Source organism: Diceros bicornis, chromosome 2 (assembly GCF_020826845.1).
Source record: "Diceros bicornis minor isolate mBicDic1 chromosome 2, mDicBic1.mat.cur, whole genome shotgun sequence".
NCBI lineage: Eukaryota > Metazoa > Chordata > Mammalia > Perissodactyla > Rhinocerotidae > Diceros > Diceros bicornis.
This window is the reverse complement of record NC_080741.1, coordinates 18,688,456-18,705,169: the sequence shown is the minus strand read 5'-3', so window position 1 is coordinate 18,705,169 and position 16,714 is coordinate 18,688,456. Positions and strand designations below refer to the sequence as shown.

General features: G+C 40.7%; 1 protein-coding gene across 1 annotated transcript in view; it reads left to right on the top strand.

Annotated features, from left to right (window-relative positions):
* Positions 1 to 5,397: 5,397 nt before the first annotated feature.
* LOC131412822 (inhibitor of carbonic anhydrase-like) overlaps positions 5,398 to 16,714 on the top strand; it is a 41,471-nt gene continuing 30,154 nt past the window's right edge. Inside the window, exons 1-2 of the mRNA XM_058552923.1 lie at positions 5,398 to 5,440; positions 13,931 to 14,100. Of these exons, the coding sequence (XP_058408906.1) occupies positions 5,398 to 5,440; positions 13,931 to 14,100 (213 nt within the window). The remainder of the gene's footprint in view (positions 5,441 to 13,930; positions 14,101 to 16,714) is intronic.

Below are 16,714 nucleotides of genomic sequence, written 5' to 3'. Positions count from 1 at the left end.
AGTATCTAACATAGTCCTCACTTGTGCTTGTGTCGTGATGAAGTAGCTTTGCAGGAATTGTGTCCTGTTGAGTGCATCTAGGAGATGTGGATACAGCACCAAAAAACATCTATTTAAGAGCATTAGAGACTAGAGGTACCAACTTTCTGGAAGAGGGGCGGGGTAATACAGAGAAGTGAGATGACTTTCTGCAATCACATTTCTCCCGGGGAATCTGCCACTTCTGGGCACAAGGCCTCGCATCTGGCTTTGCCTGAGCAGAGGGCACTGCTAGCAGAGCTTATGGCAGTCCAAGGCTGCAATAACAGAAGTGGAGGCAAAGTCCCAATGAGAAGGGAGGTGCAGAGAACTAAGCCTGACAGGTGACCAGTTCTCCTCTTAAGATATTTGGCACAATTGGAAGCTCTCTGGAATGGGAGGCAAAAGGGACAATTCCACACCTTGGAGAGATCCCAATGAATAGAGCAGGTGTATTAGTTTCCTATTGCTGCTGTAACAATTACCACAAACTTAGTGGCTTAAAGCAACAGAAATTTATTATCTTAGAATTCTGTAGGTCAGAAGTTAAAGGGGTCTCAACGGGGCGAAATTGAAGGTGTCAGCAGGGCTGTGCTCCCTTCTGAAAGCTTGACAGGAGAATCCATTTTCTTGTCTTTTCCAGCTTTAGATCTGCTCACATTTCTTGGCTTGTGGTCCCACCCCCTCCCGTCTTCAAAACCATCAATGGCAGAGTCTTACATTGCATCACTCAGACACTAACTCTTCTGCTTCCCTCTTCCACATTTAAAGGATCCTCATGATTACATTGGCCCACCCAGATAATCCAGGATAATCTGTTTATTCCAAACTCATCTGATTAGCAACTTTAATTCCATCTGCAACATTAATCCCTTGCCACATAACATAACATATTCACAGTTTGTGGGTTAGGATATGGACATCTTTGGGGGGGCAATTAGTCTGCCTACTACACCAGGCTTTCAGTTGGAGGCTATAGAAGACTACCAAAGCTGCAACCTAGCCTTGATTCAGCCCAATCTGGTTGGATCAAAGTGATCAGACCCCTTTCTATCTTCTTAGCAGAAGGGTAAATGTGCTTTGGAAATGATGGCGTATCATTTGTTAAATTCCAGAAGACCTAATGAGTAAATATTTGGGGCAGAAAACCGTAATGTTAAGAAAGTCATCCACTTCTTTTAACCTAATTTCTCCTTCACATGAATGGAAGATAAATCTGTCTATGTCTAAAAAAAAAAAAGAAAAAATCAATTCCAGATGGATTCTAGATCTAAATGTGAGGGGTAAAACTACACAGCTTTTAGAAGGAAACAACAGAATATTTTCATGAACTTGGGACAGGCAAAGATTTCTTAAATAGTATACAAAAAGTGCTAAATATAAATGAAAGTGTTGAAATTGGACTCAGAAATATTGAAAATTTCTGTTTATCAAAAGACACCATTAAGAGAAAGAGCCACAAAATGGAAGATATTTGAAATACATACGTTCAACAAAGTTATCACATCTAGAATATGTAAAGAATATAAAATTCTTTACAACTCAATAAAAAATAAGCAAACAATCCAAAGGAACAATGAGCAATCACAAAATAAGAATCTAAATTGCCAATAAACATATGAAAAAGTGTTCAACTTTATTAGTCATCAGGGAAGTTGATATTAAAACTACATGAATTCATCAGATTCTCTAGAATAACTAAAATTAAAAAGTCAACCCAAACCAAGTGTTGGCAAGGATGTAGGGCAACTGGAACTTTCATACACTGTTGGAAGTGGGAGAAGAGTGGACATTGTACAACCACTTTTTAAAAAACTGGCAGCAGTTATGAAAGCTGACATAGGCATACCCTGTGATCCAGCAAATGTACCCTTGTGTATATATCAACAGAAATGCATACACATGTTCACCAACAGACATGTGCAAGAATTTTCACAGCAGTATTACTTCGTAATAGCCTTAAATTGAAAAATAAAATAAATGTCCATCGATAGACATTGATATATTCACCATTGGAATACCACACAGCAATGAGCATGAATAAATTACAATATATGAAACAGCATGGTTGACTCTCACCAATATTATGTTTAGACAAAGAAGCTAGACAGAAAACAGTGCTTGCTTTGTGATTCCATTTTATAAAGTACAAAAACAGGTGAAACTCATCTATGGTGTTAAAAATCAGAACAATGATTACTTTTGACAATTGGTGACTATAAGGCAGATGAGGGGGCTTGTAGGGGTACTGCTAATATTCTCCTTCTCTATCTGAGTGCTGGTTACATGGGTGTGTTCATGTTCTGCCAATCCATAGGCTGTACACTTATGATTTGTACAATTTCTCTATGTATGTGTAAGTTTAATAAAAGGTTTGCATTAAAACTATATAAATTCCTTTTCCTCTAGATTAAAAAGAGGAAGAAACTGCTATTCTTATTTTCAAAAATGAGAGGTCAAAAGATTCCTTGAGTGGAAGGAGAAGCAGAAGCAGCTGAGAGACCCACTTTGGGATCTCTGCCCTCTAGTTTCTTCAGCATGGGGTAGGTGTAGCAGGTGGCTTTCAGGACTTGTGTGTCACCATCATAGCAGGCCCAGAGTATGGGGTTTACCCCTTAGCAGTCTCTGGGGCAAATCCCATGCGAAAGACTCCTGATGAGTGTCTCACCAAGGAGAGGACTTGTTCATCCTTTCCTTTGGGATGATGTTCAGAAGGGATTGCTGGTCTAGAGATCACTTGAATCTCTGACCAGAAATATGCTAGTTATTTCCAGCTCCTGAGAAAATGGGCTGTGGTCAGCAGGGACCCTGACAAACTCTCCGCACAGCACGGACCCTGTGTAACTGAGGCTCCTATACCTTTCTCAGTGGGATCCACCTGGGCTCTCTCCAAAGCCCAGAGGGTCACCTTAGAAGCAGACCAGATGTGAAAGCTCCCCTCCCCACTCCACCCTACCCCTAGTCATCTGGCACATAGAGAGGGACAATGCACATTTCTTGAGTTGAAAACTTAACTCAGTTGGCTAGAGGTAGTGTGAAGGGGCAGAGGAATGGTGACAATCTCCCAGTGGGTTGTCTAAGGATGGTGATGTCTGCAAGATGGAAAAGGAAGAAGATAAGCTGTTTACTTTGAGGGGTGTGTGTGTGTGTCTATTTTGGAGAAAGGAAGGAGAGCCTAGGTTTGTGTATCATAGTCTCATGCCCTTGACCTTGTGACTTCTGTGATTTACAATCTGTTCTGACTCTCTTGGGACTACCTCTGTCCTTAGTGGAGGGCAGGGTTAGTCTCTGGCAGAGGGAAGAACTTTTCATAGTCTTGGTAGGGGCTGAAACAAACAACAACATTTACTTAGCAAAGATTCACCCTTTGCATACAGGGAGAGGGTGCAGAATAAAGAGCTATGGTGGGTTAAAATAATAAGATAGACTGTTGAGATTTAATTATAAGACATTCTTATATTCTTAAGGCCCAGTTCTGAGGATGCTTTATTAGACAAGTCTTGGTTTGTAGTTTGAATTATTATATTGCCAGTCCCCAAACTTAATTCAATAGGAAGTCTATTTTAAATGTATTCAGGGCAAAAGACTGAAACCAATACTTTACACAAGAGGGCATCTAGATGGCCAATAAGCATATAAAATCATGCTCAACCTCATTAGTCATGAGAGATACTGAAAATTATGGTGCAAAACCACCAACACTCCCACCAAAACGGCAAAAATGTGGAGCCACCGAACTCTCGTACTCTTAAGGTGGGAGTGTAAATTGATTCAACCCTTTGGAAAACTGTTTGGCAATATCTATGAAAGCTGAAGGTATGTCTACTTTATGACCCAGCAATTACTCTTCAGGGGAAAGACCCTGCAGAAATGCATACCTTTATGCCCTAAAAGACGTGTACTAGGATGCTCATAGCAACACTCACTGTTCATAAGAGCCCAAACTAGAAACTGCAATCCTTAACCAGAAAGACACGCGCTACCTACACAGTACAGGATAATAGGCAACACTGAGAAGGCATGGACAGCTACACACAACATAGATGAATCTTACAAACACAACCTTGAGTGAAAGAAGCCAGACACAAAATTGTACTTATTGTATGGTTCTATCTTTATAAAGTTCAAAAATCAGCAGAATTAGTCTCTGTAGTTAGAAGTCAACAGGTGGGGCCGGCCCCATGGCTTAGCGGTTAAGTGCGTGTGCTCCGCTGCTGGCGACACCGGCCAGATCCTGGGTGCCCACTGACACACCGCTTCTCTGGCCATGCTGAAGCCTCCTCCCACATACAGCAACTAGAAGGATGTGCAGCCATGACATACAACTATCTACTGGGGCTTTGGGGGAAAAGTAAATAAATTAAAAAAAAAAAAAAAAAGAAGTCAACGGGTGTCTTTGTGGGGGAGATGGGAAGTGACCCGAAGAGGGCAGCAGGGGCTCTGAGAACGTTCTGTTTCTCCATATGGTGCTGGTTATACGCGTGTTCAGTTGGTGATAATTCATCAAGTTGTACACTTAGGATATGTGAAGTTTTATGTGTTTATTATACTTCAATAAAAAGTTCTTAAAATGTTGTTTAAATCCGGAAGACTTCCCTCAGGCAGAGTGCACAGATTTCAGGAGCACGGGGCTGCGGGCTGCAGGGGCGAATAGAAGCTGCTCTCTCCGGGTTCAGCCTTCAGCAGAGGGTTGCAGGGGACAGTGTCATTGGTGGTGGGGGGGCCCTCTGGGAGGGACCCGGAGTGGGGAACAGAGACGCTTTTGGAGGAAGAGTCTGAGGATCCCTGAAAATTGTGTTCAAAACTTTGTGTATTTTGTGCACATTCTCTCCTGGGGGGAGGGCCCACAGTTTTCACCCTGAGGACTGTCGTGTCCCGTCCCCACCACCCGACTCCCCCGCGGTCCCAACGAGTCTGTTTTCAAAACATTTAACAGCTGCTTGGCTAAATGAAGGTCTGGGGGTCAGGGGTCCTGAGTTCTAGTAACGATCCTGGGACCCAAGCAGATCACTCTCACCTTAGGCCTCAGTTTCTCTCTTTGTGGAGTAAGGCGGTCAGTCCAGCGAGCTCCGAAGTCGCCTCGGCTCGTACACCCAGGACGTGGACCGCTAGCCCGCGAGCGGAAGTCCAGCTCCGTGCGCGGGGCAGAGCGGGCAGGCGCGGGGCGGCGGGCGAGCGGTCAGCTTGCCGCCCTCCCGCCCCGCGGAGGCCCAGGGCAGCTGGCGAGCTGCCCCGGGGAGGGTTGGGGGTGTGTGTGGCGAGGGCAATCAGCCCAGACCGGCGAACCCCTCGGAGGAGGCAGACCCGCCCCCCACCGGGGCAGGTAAAGCTGGCCGAGGCGCGGCGAACCGAGCCGGTGTCCCGCGCCCGCAGCGGAGAATGAGGCTCGCCATCTGCGCCCTGCTGTGCGCGGGGATCCTGGGTGAGTGCGCACTGGGAGCCAGGGTGATGGGGACCGGGTGCCAGCCGAGGGTCAGCTATAGCGGGACACTGCGCTGCCTGGGTCTAAAGGGCGCTGAAGCAGCCTGGCTGGCCCCAAAGTGCCTCTGCCCCCAGGTGCACCTGGTGCACCCGTGCACCGGACAAACTTGCTTCCTTGCAGAAACCCCGCAGTCTAGGGCAGGGATTCGCAAACTAAAACCAGCGGGCCAAATCCCGCCTGCCGCCTGATGTACAGCTGGATGAGCTAAGAATGCTTTTTACATCTTCAAATGGTTGAAAGAAAATCGAAGGTACAATAGTTTTGACACAAAAATTATGTGAAATTCAAATTTCAGTGCCAGTAAATAAAATTTTATTGGAACACAATCATGCTCATTCAGGTGAGTATTGTGCATGGATGCTTTCAGGCTTCATGGGCAGAATTGAGTACTTGTCGCTGAGACTGTGTGGCCCACAAAGCCTAAAATATTTGCTTGCTAGCCCGTTACAGAAAAAGTTCATGATCCCTGACCTGGAGGCTGTTGATTCCCTTTACAGTGAAGGAAACAGGATCAGAGGAGAGGCAGGATTTTCCCCAGAGTCCAGGGTTATTTTCAAGTGGCGGAGGGGCAAGTATCTAACCAAAAGGATCTTTCCTGCTCTGAACTGTACACGGCCTCCCAACGCTCCACACAGTAAGGAGGTAGAGGAATGTAGGGGGAAAACAATCCCCCTAGAATGGGATCCACCTGCCACTCGGTACTGTGTGACTACAGGCAGTCCCTTGACCTCTCTGAGCTGGTTTCTTCATCAGTTCAGTAGGAATTGCTTTTTCACAACACATGGTTGCTGTGAAAGTGAAATGAGGTAATGTACCTAATGGCAGAGCTCTAGACACAAGTGAGTTATCACTGGTAAAAGCCCTGCACATAAATGTAGGCGGCCCCTTCCTGTGTTGGGGGGTGGTGCCCAGGGCTCTTGGCTGGGTCACTGTAAGGAAGGTAAGGTACAAAGTCAATGAGCTCCTGTGTGTGAAGAACTCTCCCTGGCTCAACCACTGTAGGTTCTCTCCAGCCGTGGTTCTGTCTGGTCTTAGACTGTCTTAAAAAATTTCTGGGATAGGGTATCTTAGTGGAGGGGCAGGGTAACCTGGGCAGGGAGGAGGGAGGAGAAGGCAGGAAGGGCAAGGAGTGCCATGGTGGGCCCTCTCTGGCCGGGTACTGCCACATGGGGCCGCACAGTGAGCTCTGCTGGGGCTGGGGAAGGCTGGTAAGGTAGGGTAGGCTGTGATCCAATGACGGCCACAAGAACATCCAGAGCGCAGCCCCCTGGCCTCTCTCAAATTCTTCCTGAACAGGGCTGGTGGTGTTTGTTCTTCCTCCATCTCCTCTCCTGGCAATGCCAGGCGCTGACCCAAAGTTCATTTTCCCAATCGGCTCAGTGTTTACAAACCAGAGACAAGAGCTGCCTGTCCGCTCACTCCCAGCCACATTCCTTCCCTCTTGGCCACTGGACAAGGCTGGCGTATGGGATGTGCATTCTTCAAAGCTCAGTGTTCTTCTCTGACAAAAACTCTTCTGGCGGCAAATGAGAAAAATGCAACCAAACCAGCTTAAACTGAAGAGATCAAAGGAGTGGGAGTGATTATTAGTAGGCCTTGTAAGAGCCAAGAACCAGGGGCTCAGAACAGCCTGTACCTTGACCTTGGGCTCCATCTCCTTTCTCAGCCTCTTGCTCTTCCCGGGCTTAAGAGGTTTCTCCACGCAGTGAGCATGTGGCCACCAGCAGCATTTCCCTTCCGGGATCAGTTTGAAATATTCACAGTAGGCTCTCTTTGTCCCTTCTTGAAACTGTCACATGGTTGGGGGTAGTGTAATTGATGACTGGCCTAGTCTAGCTTACTCGACACCATTTACCCTTAGCTTGCTTGCACACACTCTTTTTTTCTCTTTCTTTCTGAAATCATTTTTATTGAAGTATAATTTACTTATAATAAAGTGCACTCATTTTAAGTATACATACAGTTCAATAAATTTTGACAAATATACCTACCCATGCAGTTACTGCCACAATCAAGGTGTAGAATATTTCCATCGCTCCCAAACTGTCCTCTACCCCTTCCCAGTTATTCCCACTTTCTGGCACCAAAGACAGGTTTTGCCTTTTCTAGGATTTCACATAAGTGGAATCATACGGTACATAGTCTTTTGTGTCTGGCTTTTTTTGTGTCAGTATAATTGTTTAGAGATCCATCCATGTTGTTGCATGTATCAAAATTCATTCCTTTTTATTGCTGAGTAGTATTCCAGTGTATGGCTTTACCCCAGTTTGTTTACCCATTCACTTGTTGGATGTTTAGGTTTTCTCCGGTTTGGGGATATTATGCTATGAACATTAGTGTACAGGTCTTTGGGTGGGCATATGTTTTCATTTCTCTTGGTTTAATATCTAGGAGTAGAATTGCTGGGTCATAACGGTAAGTGTATGTTTAACTAGTTAAGAAAATGCCAAACTTTTTTGAGTAGTTGTACCATTTTACATTCCCACTTAGCAATGTATGAGAATTTTAGTTGCTGCACATCCTGCTAACACTTGGTGTTGTCAATCTTTTCACATTTAGCCGTTCTAATAGGTGTATTGTGGTATCTCACTATAGTTTTAATTTGCATTTCTTTGATGAATAATGATGTTGAGCACCTTTTCATGTTTTATTGGCCACTTTTATATCTTCTCTTATAAAGTATCTTTGATAAAGTATCTATTCAAATCTTTCCCCATTTTCAATTGGATTATTTGACTTATTGAGTTAAAAAGCCCTTTCTGTATTCTGGATACAATTCCTTGGTCAGATAGATGTATTGCGATTGTTTTTTCCAAGTTTGTGGCTTAGCTTTTCATTTTCTAAATGACATCTTCTGAAGAGCAGATGTTTTACGTTTTAATCAGGTTCACTTACCAAATTTTTATTTTTTTGTTACTATGTTTTGTGTCCTCTCTAAAAATATAATTGGCTACCCCCAAAGTTGCAATATTTTCTTCTCTGTTTTATTTTAGAAGTTTTATAGCCTCAGCTTTTATGTTTTGGTCTATGATACATATTCAGTTAATTTTGTGTATGGCGTGAAGTAAGGGTTCAGATTCATTTTTCTCATATGGACATCCAGTTATTCCAAGACTTGTTTTTATTTATTTATTTATTTATTTATTTATTTTCCCCCCAAAGCCCCAGTAGATAGTTGTATGTTGTAGTTGCACATCCTTCTAGTTGCTGTATGTGGGACGCGGCCTCAGCATGGCCGGAGAAGCGGTACCTCGATGCCCGCCGGGATCCGGACCCGGGCCGCCAGCAGCGGAGCGCTCGCACTTAACCGCTAAGCCACCGGGCCGGCCCTCCAAGACTTGTTTTTGAAAAGAATATCCTTTCCCCACTGAATTACCTTGACAGCTTTGTTGAAAATCTACTGACCCATAAATATGTGTCAATTTCTGTACTCTATTCTGTTCCATTAAGCTGTATGTCTCTCCTTGTGCCAGTATTGCACTGTCTTGATTACTGTAGGTTTGTTGTAAGTCTTGAAATTGGGCAGTATAAGTCCTCCATCTCTATTGTACTACTTCAGTGTTGGTTTGGCTGTTTAGATCCTTTGCACATCCAAACATATTTTTGAATCAGCTTGGGAATTTCTATAAAAAACAAGTGTAGTTATAGATTATTATTGAGGTTGCATTTAATTTATAGATCATTTTGAGGAGAAATAACATTGGCGTCTTAACCATATTGAGTTCTTTAATCCATGACTATTCTATATCTATTTGTTTAGATCTTCTTTCATTTATCTTGGGAATGTTTTGTGGTTTTTATTGTACAAGTCTTGTTCATAATTTGTTAAATTTATCCCTAGATATTTTATATTTTTGGATGCCATCATAAGTAGTATTTTTTAAATTTCATTTTATGGTTTTTTCTTTTAAGTATTATAGAGATTCAATCGATTATAGTATATTGACCTCGAATCCTGGGCCAATTCTAAACTCATTTATTGGTTCTTTTTTTTTTTTTTTTGGTGAGGAAGATCAGCCCTGAGCTAACATCTGATGCCAATCCTCCTCTTTTTTCTGAGGAAGATTGGCCCTGGGCTAACATCCGTGCCCATCTTCCTCTATTTTGTATGGGATGCCGCCACAGCATAGCTTGACAAGTGGTGTGTTGGTGCGCACCCAGGGTCCGAACAGGGGAACCCCGGGCCACTGAAGCAGAGCGGGCACACTTAATTGCTATGCCACCGGGCCAACCCTCCTCATTTATTAGTTCTACTGGCTTTTTCACAGATGCCTTAAGATTTCCTGTATAGACAAACATGTTATCTGTGAATAAAGACAAATTTTTGTCTTCTTTTCCAATCTGTATGCTTTTTCTCTTTTGAGCTTTATTAAAACGGCTAAGACCTCTAATACAACAATAACAGAAGTGATGAAAGTATATATCTTTGCCTTGTTTCTGACCTGAAAGGGAAAGCATTTAGCCTTTCCCCATTAAGTATGATATCACCTGTAGGTTTTTTGTAGATGCTCTTTATCAGATTCAGGGCATTCCTTTCTATTTCTAGTTTACTTGGAGTTTTGAATTGGCAAGTACTTTTCCTGTATCTACTGCGCTAATTGTATGGATTTTTCTCTTTTTTTCTGTAATTTGTTGACATACACTCATTCCTGGGATAAGGGATAAACCTGTATATACGTGTATGTGTATGTCCATTAAAATTTTTTTCTGCTGGATTTGATTTAATATTTTATAAAGGATTTTTGTATCTATGTTCATGGGGGATATTTGGCTGTAGTTTTCTTTTCTTGTAACATCTTTGGATTTGGTATCAGGTTAATGCTGGCCTTAGAAAATGAGTTAGGAGTATTCCTTTCTCTTCTACTTCATAAAATAGTTTGTGCAGCATTGGTATTCTTTCTTTCTTAAGTGTTTGATAGAATTCACCAGTGTAACCACTTGGGTCTGGCACTTCCTTTAATATTTATTGTAGCGCAAGTTTGCTGTTACCAAATTCTCTCAACATTCATTTGTCTGAATAAGTTTACTTTTGCCTTCAGTTTTGAAAGTTATTTTCAGTGGGTATAGATTTCTAAGTTAGCAGGTTACTTTCCTTTTAGCACTTTAATGATGTCATTCCACTGTCTCTGACTTGTGTGGTTTCTGACAAAAAGTCTGTAATATTTATTGTCTTTGTTCCTCTGTGCCTAATTTGTCTCTTTTCTCTGGTTGCTCTAGAACTGTGAGTTTATAGTTTTCATAACATTTGGAAGAATTCTGGCCAAATATTTCTTCATATATTTTTCTGCCCCCCCCTTTTATCCCTAGGACTCCAGTTACACATACGTTGGACCACTTGATATTATATGACAAGTCACTGAAGCTTTGTTCATTTGTTTTTCAATCTTTTTTTCTCTCTGTGCTGCATTTTGGACAGTTTCTAATAATGTCTTCCAGATCATCTTTTTTCTTCTGCAGTATCTAATCTGTGCTTCATCTCATCCAGTGGAATTTTCATTTCAGATACTCTGTTTCCCATCTCTAACAATTCCTTTTGGCACTTTTTATATGTTACATTTGTTTCTTCATTATGTTCATGTTTTCCTTTAAGTCTCTAAGCATACTTACAATATTTAAAATAGGTTTTTGAAAGTTCTTTTCTGTTAATTCCATCATCTCTTTCATTTCTGGTTCTAATTCTATTGACTGCTTTTCCTCCTGGTTATGGGTTACATTTTCCTGCTCCTTTATTTGCATAGTAATGTTACTGGTTGCTGGACATTGTGAATTTTACCTTGTCAAATAATGGATTTGTCATTTTATTTAAAGAGTGTTAAACTTTGTTCTGGCAGGCAGTCATATTAGATCAGCTTAATTTTTTCAAGACTAGTTTTCAAAATTTTTAAACTGTGTTTACAATACCCTTTGTTCTAGGGTGAGTTTAGCCTACTTCTGGACTCTTTAGTAAACACACTGTTTATTCAGTGAGATTTTCTCTACTCTGAATGGTGGGAACTCAAATGATTCCTATCCCCATTTGAGCTCTAAGAAATGTTTGGCTTAAGCTCCCCATTAAATTTTCTTTCCCTGGCAGTTGCCTTTGCCTGGCCTCTACAATGCTCAAATTGGTATTTAGCCAGAATCTGAAGGGTATGAAGATTTCTGGATCTCAATCTCTCTCTCCTCTCTCTTTTTTCACTTCCCTGCTCTTTGGCACTCTGTGCTGCAAATTCTCCTTGCCTCAGCTGTACCAAACTGTGATCTCTGTCTCCTCAACTCGGTAAAACCATTTGGCTATTTGGTTTTCTCCCCTCTGCCCTGCCATCTGGAAGTCTTGTCCAGGAAGAAAGCTGGGGTGATTATAGGGTTCACCTTATTCATTTCCCTTCTCTTAGTGATCACAGTCCTACACTTTCTCTTGTCCAATATTTTAAAACAGTTTTTTCATACATTTTTTTTAGTTGTTTAAAGTGCTAGGGCAAGTCCCATATCAGTTACTCTTTCATAGGTGGAAGCATAAGTCCTTACTGCCTTTGGTTTTTTGTTTTGTTTTGTATTTTTATTTTTATTTCTTGCGTTTGGTTAGTTCTCTGTTTTAAAACCATGTTTCTGTCAAGATTTTAGCTTTTCCCCTAACAATGCAAACTTCATTCACCCTTAAAAAAAGCATACACTCACACTTAAAAAAAATTGGAAGTGAAAAAGTTACAGTTTTAATCATTTGAACATAAACACAGTGGTGACTGAAAATATAGACTTTCAAAAAGGTTTTACCAATAAATGCATGCCTTTGGGAAAAAAAAACTGCAATTGTATATAGTAGCTCCTTGTATAACTTAACCTGCTTGCAAAGCTATTTTCATTTATAGAGTTGTCATGTCTCTGCTGTTACCAGTCATTTCTAAGTACAAAATGTTTTAACAGTCTATATTAGCAAGCGGAGTAAACGTGCTTTTAAAGGCTCAAAATGCTCATGTAAGTTATTACTCCAGACATCTCTATTCTTCTCGAGGGCACATGGCCTGATAGTTCCATTCCCTCGCTTGATCTTCTTTCCCTGGGCTGCTACTATCAAAGCCTTTTTCAAATGGAGCCGAGTGGCCCCATTTGTCACTTCCTGTCTTTGGTATGGGATTCTGTCTAAGGAAATTTGGCATCTCCTGTCCCATTTCTTTTGATATTTCCTACTTACAGACAGTTAAAAGGCAGTACAAGTTTCAGAGTCAAACAGACCTGAGTGGTTCAAATATTAGCTTCATCTCAAGTTATTTAATGTCCTTGACTGAAGTTTTTTCTTTTTTTTTTAATCTCATCTACAAAATGGGAACATTAATATTTAAATGGCAGGACAGTTGTGGACATTAGAGGAAGGTCATGTGCCTGGCACACTGCCTGACATCCATGGCCTCATCAAACACTGGGAGCTGTTACTGCTATAGCTTTCATCTTCTAGATTTAATTTAAAATGACATTTTGCTCAAATACTGCGGATTTGTAAACAGCATTTTGCCTTTGTAATAGTCTCTACACTAATTACTACAGCTTAAAATACCAGTGAAATAAACAGGCACTGATTTCAATGCCTGAGCAATTAGTACTATGTGAGGTTGGAGCAGCCAATATGAAGATAAAGACAAATCACTAGGCCCACAGCTTCCTTCCCATAGGCTTTTTTTTTTCTTTTTTCTTCTTCAAGATGAAATTTGCTAATATAAAATTAATCATTTAAAAGTGTACAGTTCAGTAGTATTTAGCACTTTCACAATGTTTTGCAACTACCACCTCTATCTACTTCCAAAATAGTTTCATCACCCTAAAAGAAAACTCGTACCCATTAAGCAGTCAGTACCATTCCCCTCTCCCCCAGCCCCTGGAAACCACAAATTTGCTTTCTGTCTCTATAGATTTACCTATTCTAGGTATTTCATATAAATGAAATCATATAATGTGTGGCCTTTTGTGTCTGGCTACTTTTGTTTAACATAATATTTTTGAGGTTCATCAACGTTGTAGCATGCAGTAGTACTTCATTCTTTTTACGGCAGAATAGTATTCCATCATATGGGTATATCATATTTTGTTTACCCATTCACTTTTTTACATACGTTTGGCTTGTTCCCACCTTTTGGACCATTGTGGATAGTCCTGCTATGACTGTTTGTGTAACACGTGTATTTGAGTACCTGTTTTCAATTTTGGGGGGGTATATACTTAGGAGCAGAATTTCTGGGTCATATGGTAATTCTATGTTTAGCTTTTTGGGAATGCTTTTGGCTTTTTTCTCCAAGAGGAAAGGCAAAATCAGAGAAATGGAACCTGATAATTTATGAGCTGTGCAGCCAATCCAACTTATATCTACCCAGCCAACCCTTGACCTTGTCTTTAACCTCTTCTGCCAGCAGAGAAAGATGAGTGCTGTGTTTCCCTTACACCTCTGGCCTCTCTCCCCAGGGCTGTGTCTGGCTGTCCCTGAGCAAACTGTGAGATGGTGCACTGTGTCAAATCATGAGGCCAGGAAGTGCTCCAGTTTCCACAACTATATGAAAAGTGTCCTTCCTGTTGGTCCTCATATCACCTGTGTGCAGAGAGCCTCCTGCCTTGAGTGCATCAAGGCCATTGCGGTAAGTCACTGCTGCCTAAAGGAGAGTGGAAGAAAACCCATACTTTCTCTTTCTTTTTCTGCACTTGTTGTTGTTTATTGCTTCAGTACAACTTTCTCCCCATGGGAACTAGACCATGCTTTAGAGGAGAGAGAAATAAGCTGAAGACCTGAAAGTACAGGGGCTGTGTGTAGAGAAAAATATAGTTGCTCATTAATAGTAAAAACAGTAATAATAATGATAATAATAATAATTAAACAATGAATAGAGAAGGATTCAGTGAAAATGCCTACAGTAAAGCAAAGACAGGATTGCAATGGAAGAGAAATCTATAAAGACTTAGAAATAAACAAGAAACTCTAGCATCAATGTTACTACTTAACATTGTTTTTGGAATTTCCTGGTAATGCAATAAGATATAAAATGCGTATGAATGGAAACAAGCAACATATTAATATTTTCAGATGATTGTATGCCTAGAAAGTACAGTGGAATCAAGGGAAATGTTACTATAATTATTTATTAATGATTAAATTAGTTTGGTAAAAAAATATATCCTGTGGCCGGCCCCATGGCCTAGTGGTTAAGTTCGGCAGGCTCTGCTTCAGCAGCCCGGGTTTGCAGTTTCAGATCCCAGGCGCGGACCTACATCACTCGTCAGCCATGCTGTGGAGGCAACCCACATACAAAATAGAGGAAGACTGGCACAGATATTAGCTCAGGGATAATCTTCCTCAAGCAAAAAAAACAAGATGATTGGCAACAGATGTTAGCTCAGGGCAAATCTTTCTCAGCAAAAAAAAAAAAAAAAAAAAAAAAAAAAAAAAAAAAATATATATATATATATATATATAGGGGCCGGCCCGGTGGCGCAAGCGGTTGAGTGCGTGCGCTCCGCTGCGGTGGCCCGGGGTTCGCTGGTTCGGATCCCGGGCGCGCACAGATGCACTGCTTGGTGGGCCATGCTGTGGCGGCGTCCCATATAAAGTGGAGGAGGATGGGCACAGATGTTGGCCCAGGGCCGTCTTCCTCAGCAAAAAAAAAAAAAGAGGAGGATTGGCGGATGTTAGCTCAGGGCTGATCTCCTCACAAAAAAAAAAAAAAAAAAAAAAATATATCTATATATATATATATATCTCCCAATTAATGTCATTTTCATATGTCAACAGTTATTAGTTGGGGAAAAATACCCCCAAATTGTGGTCTCATTTATGTTTAAAATGCTATACAGAAAAATGTTTCAGGAAAAAAAATCATATGAGAGATCTACAAGATTCTCATAAATATAATACAAAAGTATGGGACAAATGAACAATATTTATTAATAAGTTAAAACATATGCCATATTCCTAGATGGGAAGACTACATATCATAGACTTGCATATTCTCCCAAAGTTAATTCATAAATTTAATATAGTTTTCATCAAAATACAGTCTTTTTAAAAGAATCAATAAAATAATTATAAAATTTTAAGAAAAAACACATGGATGAGGATATAAATAGTGTTATGAAAAAGAAAATTAGCAGAGGTGTAGCTGAGTCCAACGTGAAACTATAACACACTTAAATAACAGTGTTACAAAGAACAGGGTCCTGGTGCAGATGTAGAAGACCTAGAAGAGAACACAATTCAGATATATTCCCAGCTTCTATATATGCATCCATCTATCTAATTATTTACATGATACAATGTAGACGCAAACCATGATAAATGTCCAACATTAAGGGACTAGAGCCCCAGGCTTAATAAATTTAAGTAAGATACACGTAGATTTAGATTAATATGTATGAGAAGGCAAGCTTTCCAAACAAATGGCTGAGAAGGGATTCTTTAGTTGGATAACTAGGTAGCCATTTATTTATTCATTTAATTTCTCTTTTGTGAGGAAGATTAGCCCTGAGCTAACATCCGTCGCCAATCCTCCTCTTATTGCTGAGGAAGATTGGCCCTGGGCTAACATCCGTGCCCATCTTCTCCTACTTTATATGGGATGCTGCCACAGCATGGCTTGACAAGCCGTGAGTCGGTGCGCGCCCAGGATCCGACCCTGTGAAACCCGGGCTACCGCAGTGAGTGCATGCACTTAACCACTACGCCACCAGGCCAGCCCCAAGGTAGCCATTTAGGAAAAATATCAACGGAAATTTTTAATCCATTTACCAAAATGAACTCCCAGCTTGACTCAATTTGACTAATACAGATAGACATTACAAAAAAAATCACAAAAGTAGACAAATTTGGAAATGTAAAAATTTTAAATCTCTGACAAAGAAAAAATTTTTTAAAGCCCAAAGCTTACAAAAAAATATATTCACATCGGCTATGACAAAACAGTATACTATAAAAATTATATATGTGTGTCATTTAAATTTATAGGAAATGCTTAAGAATAACAAGCTATAAACAAACCACTCACAGAAAAGAAATTACAACTAATAGATGATATAAACAATAAAGGAAAACATTCATCCTTTTTAATAATTGAAGAAATGCAAATAAAACCACTCTTAAAGTAACACTTTATACCTAGTAATGTAATAGCATTTCTTAAATGATAGCATTTCTTGCTGCTAGGTGTGCATGAAATTGGTATGCATTGCTATTGGCATTATAAATTTCTACATCATTTCTGG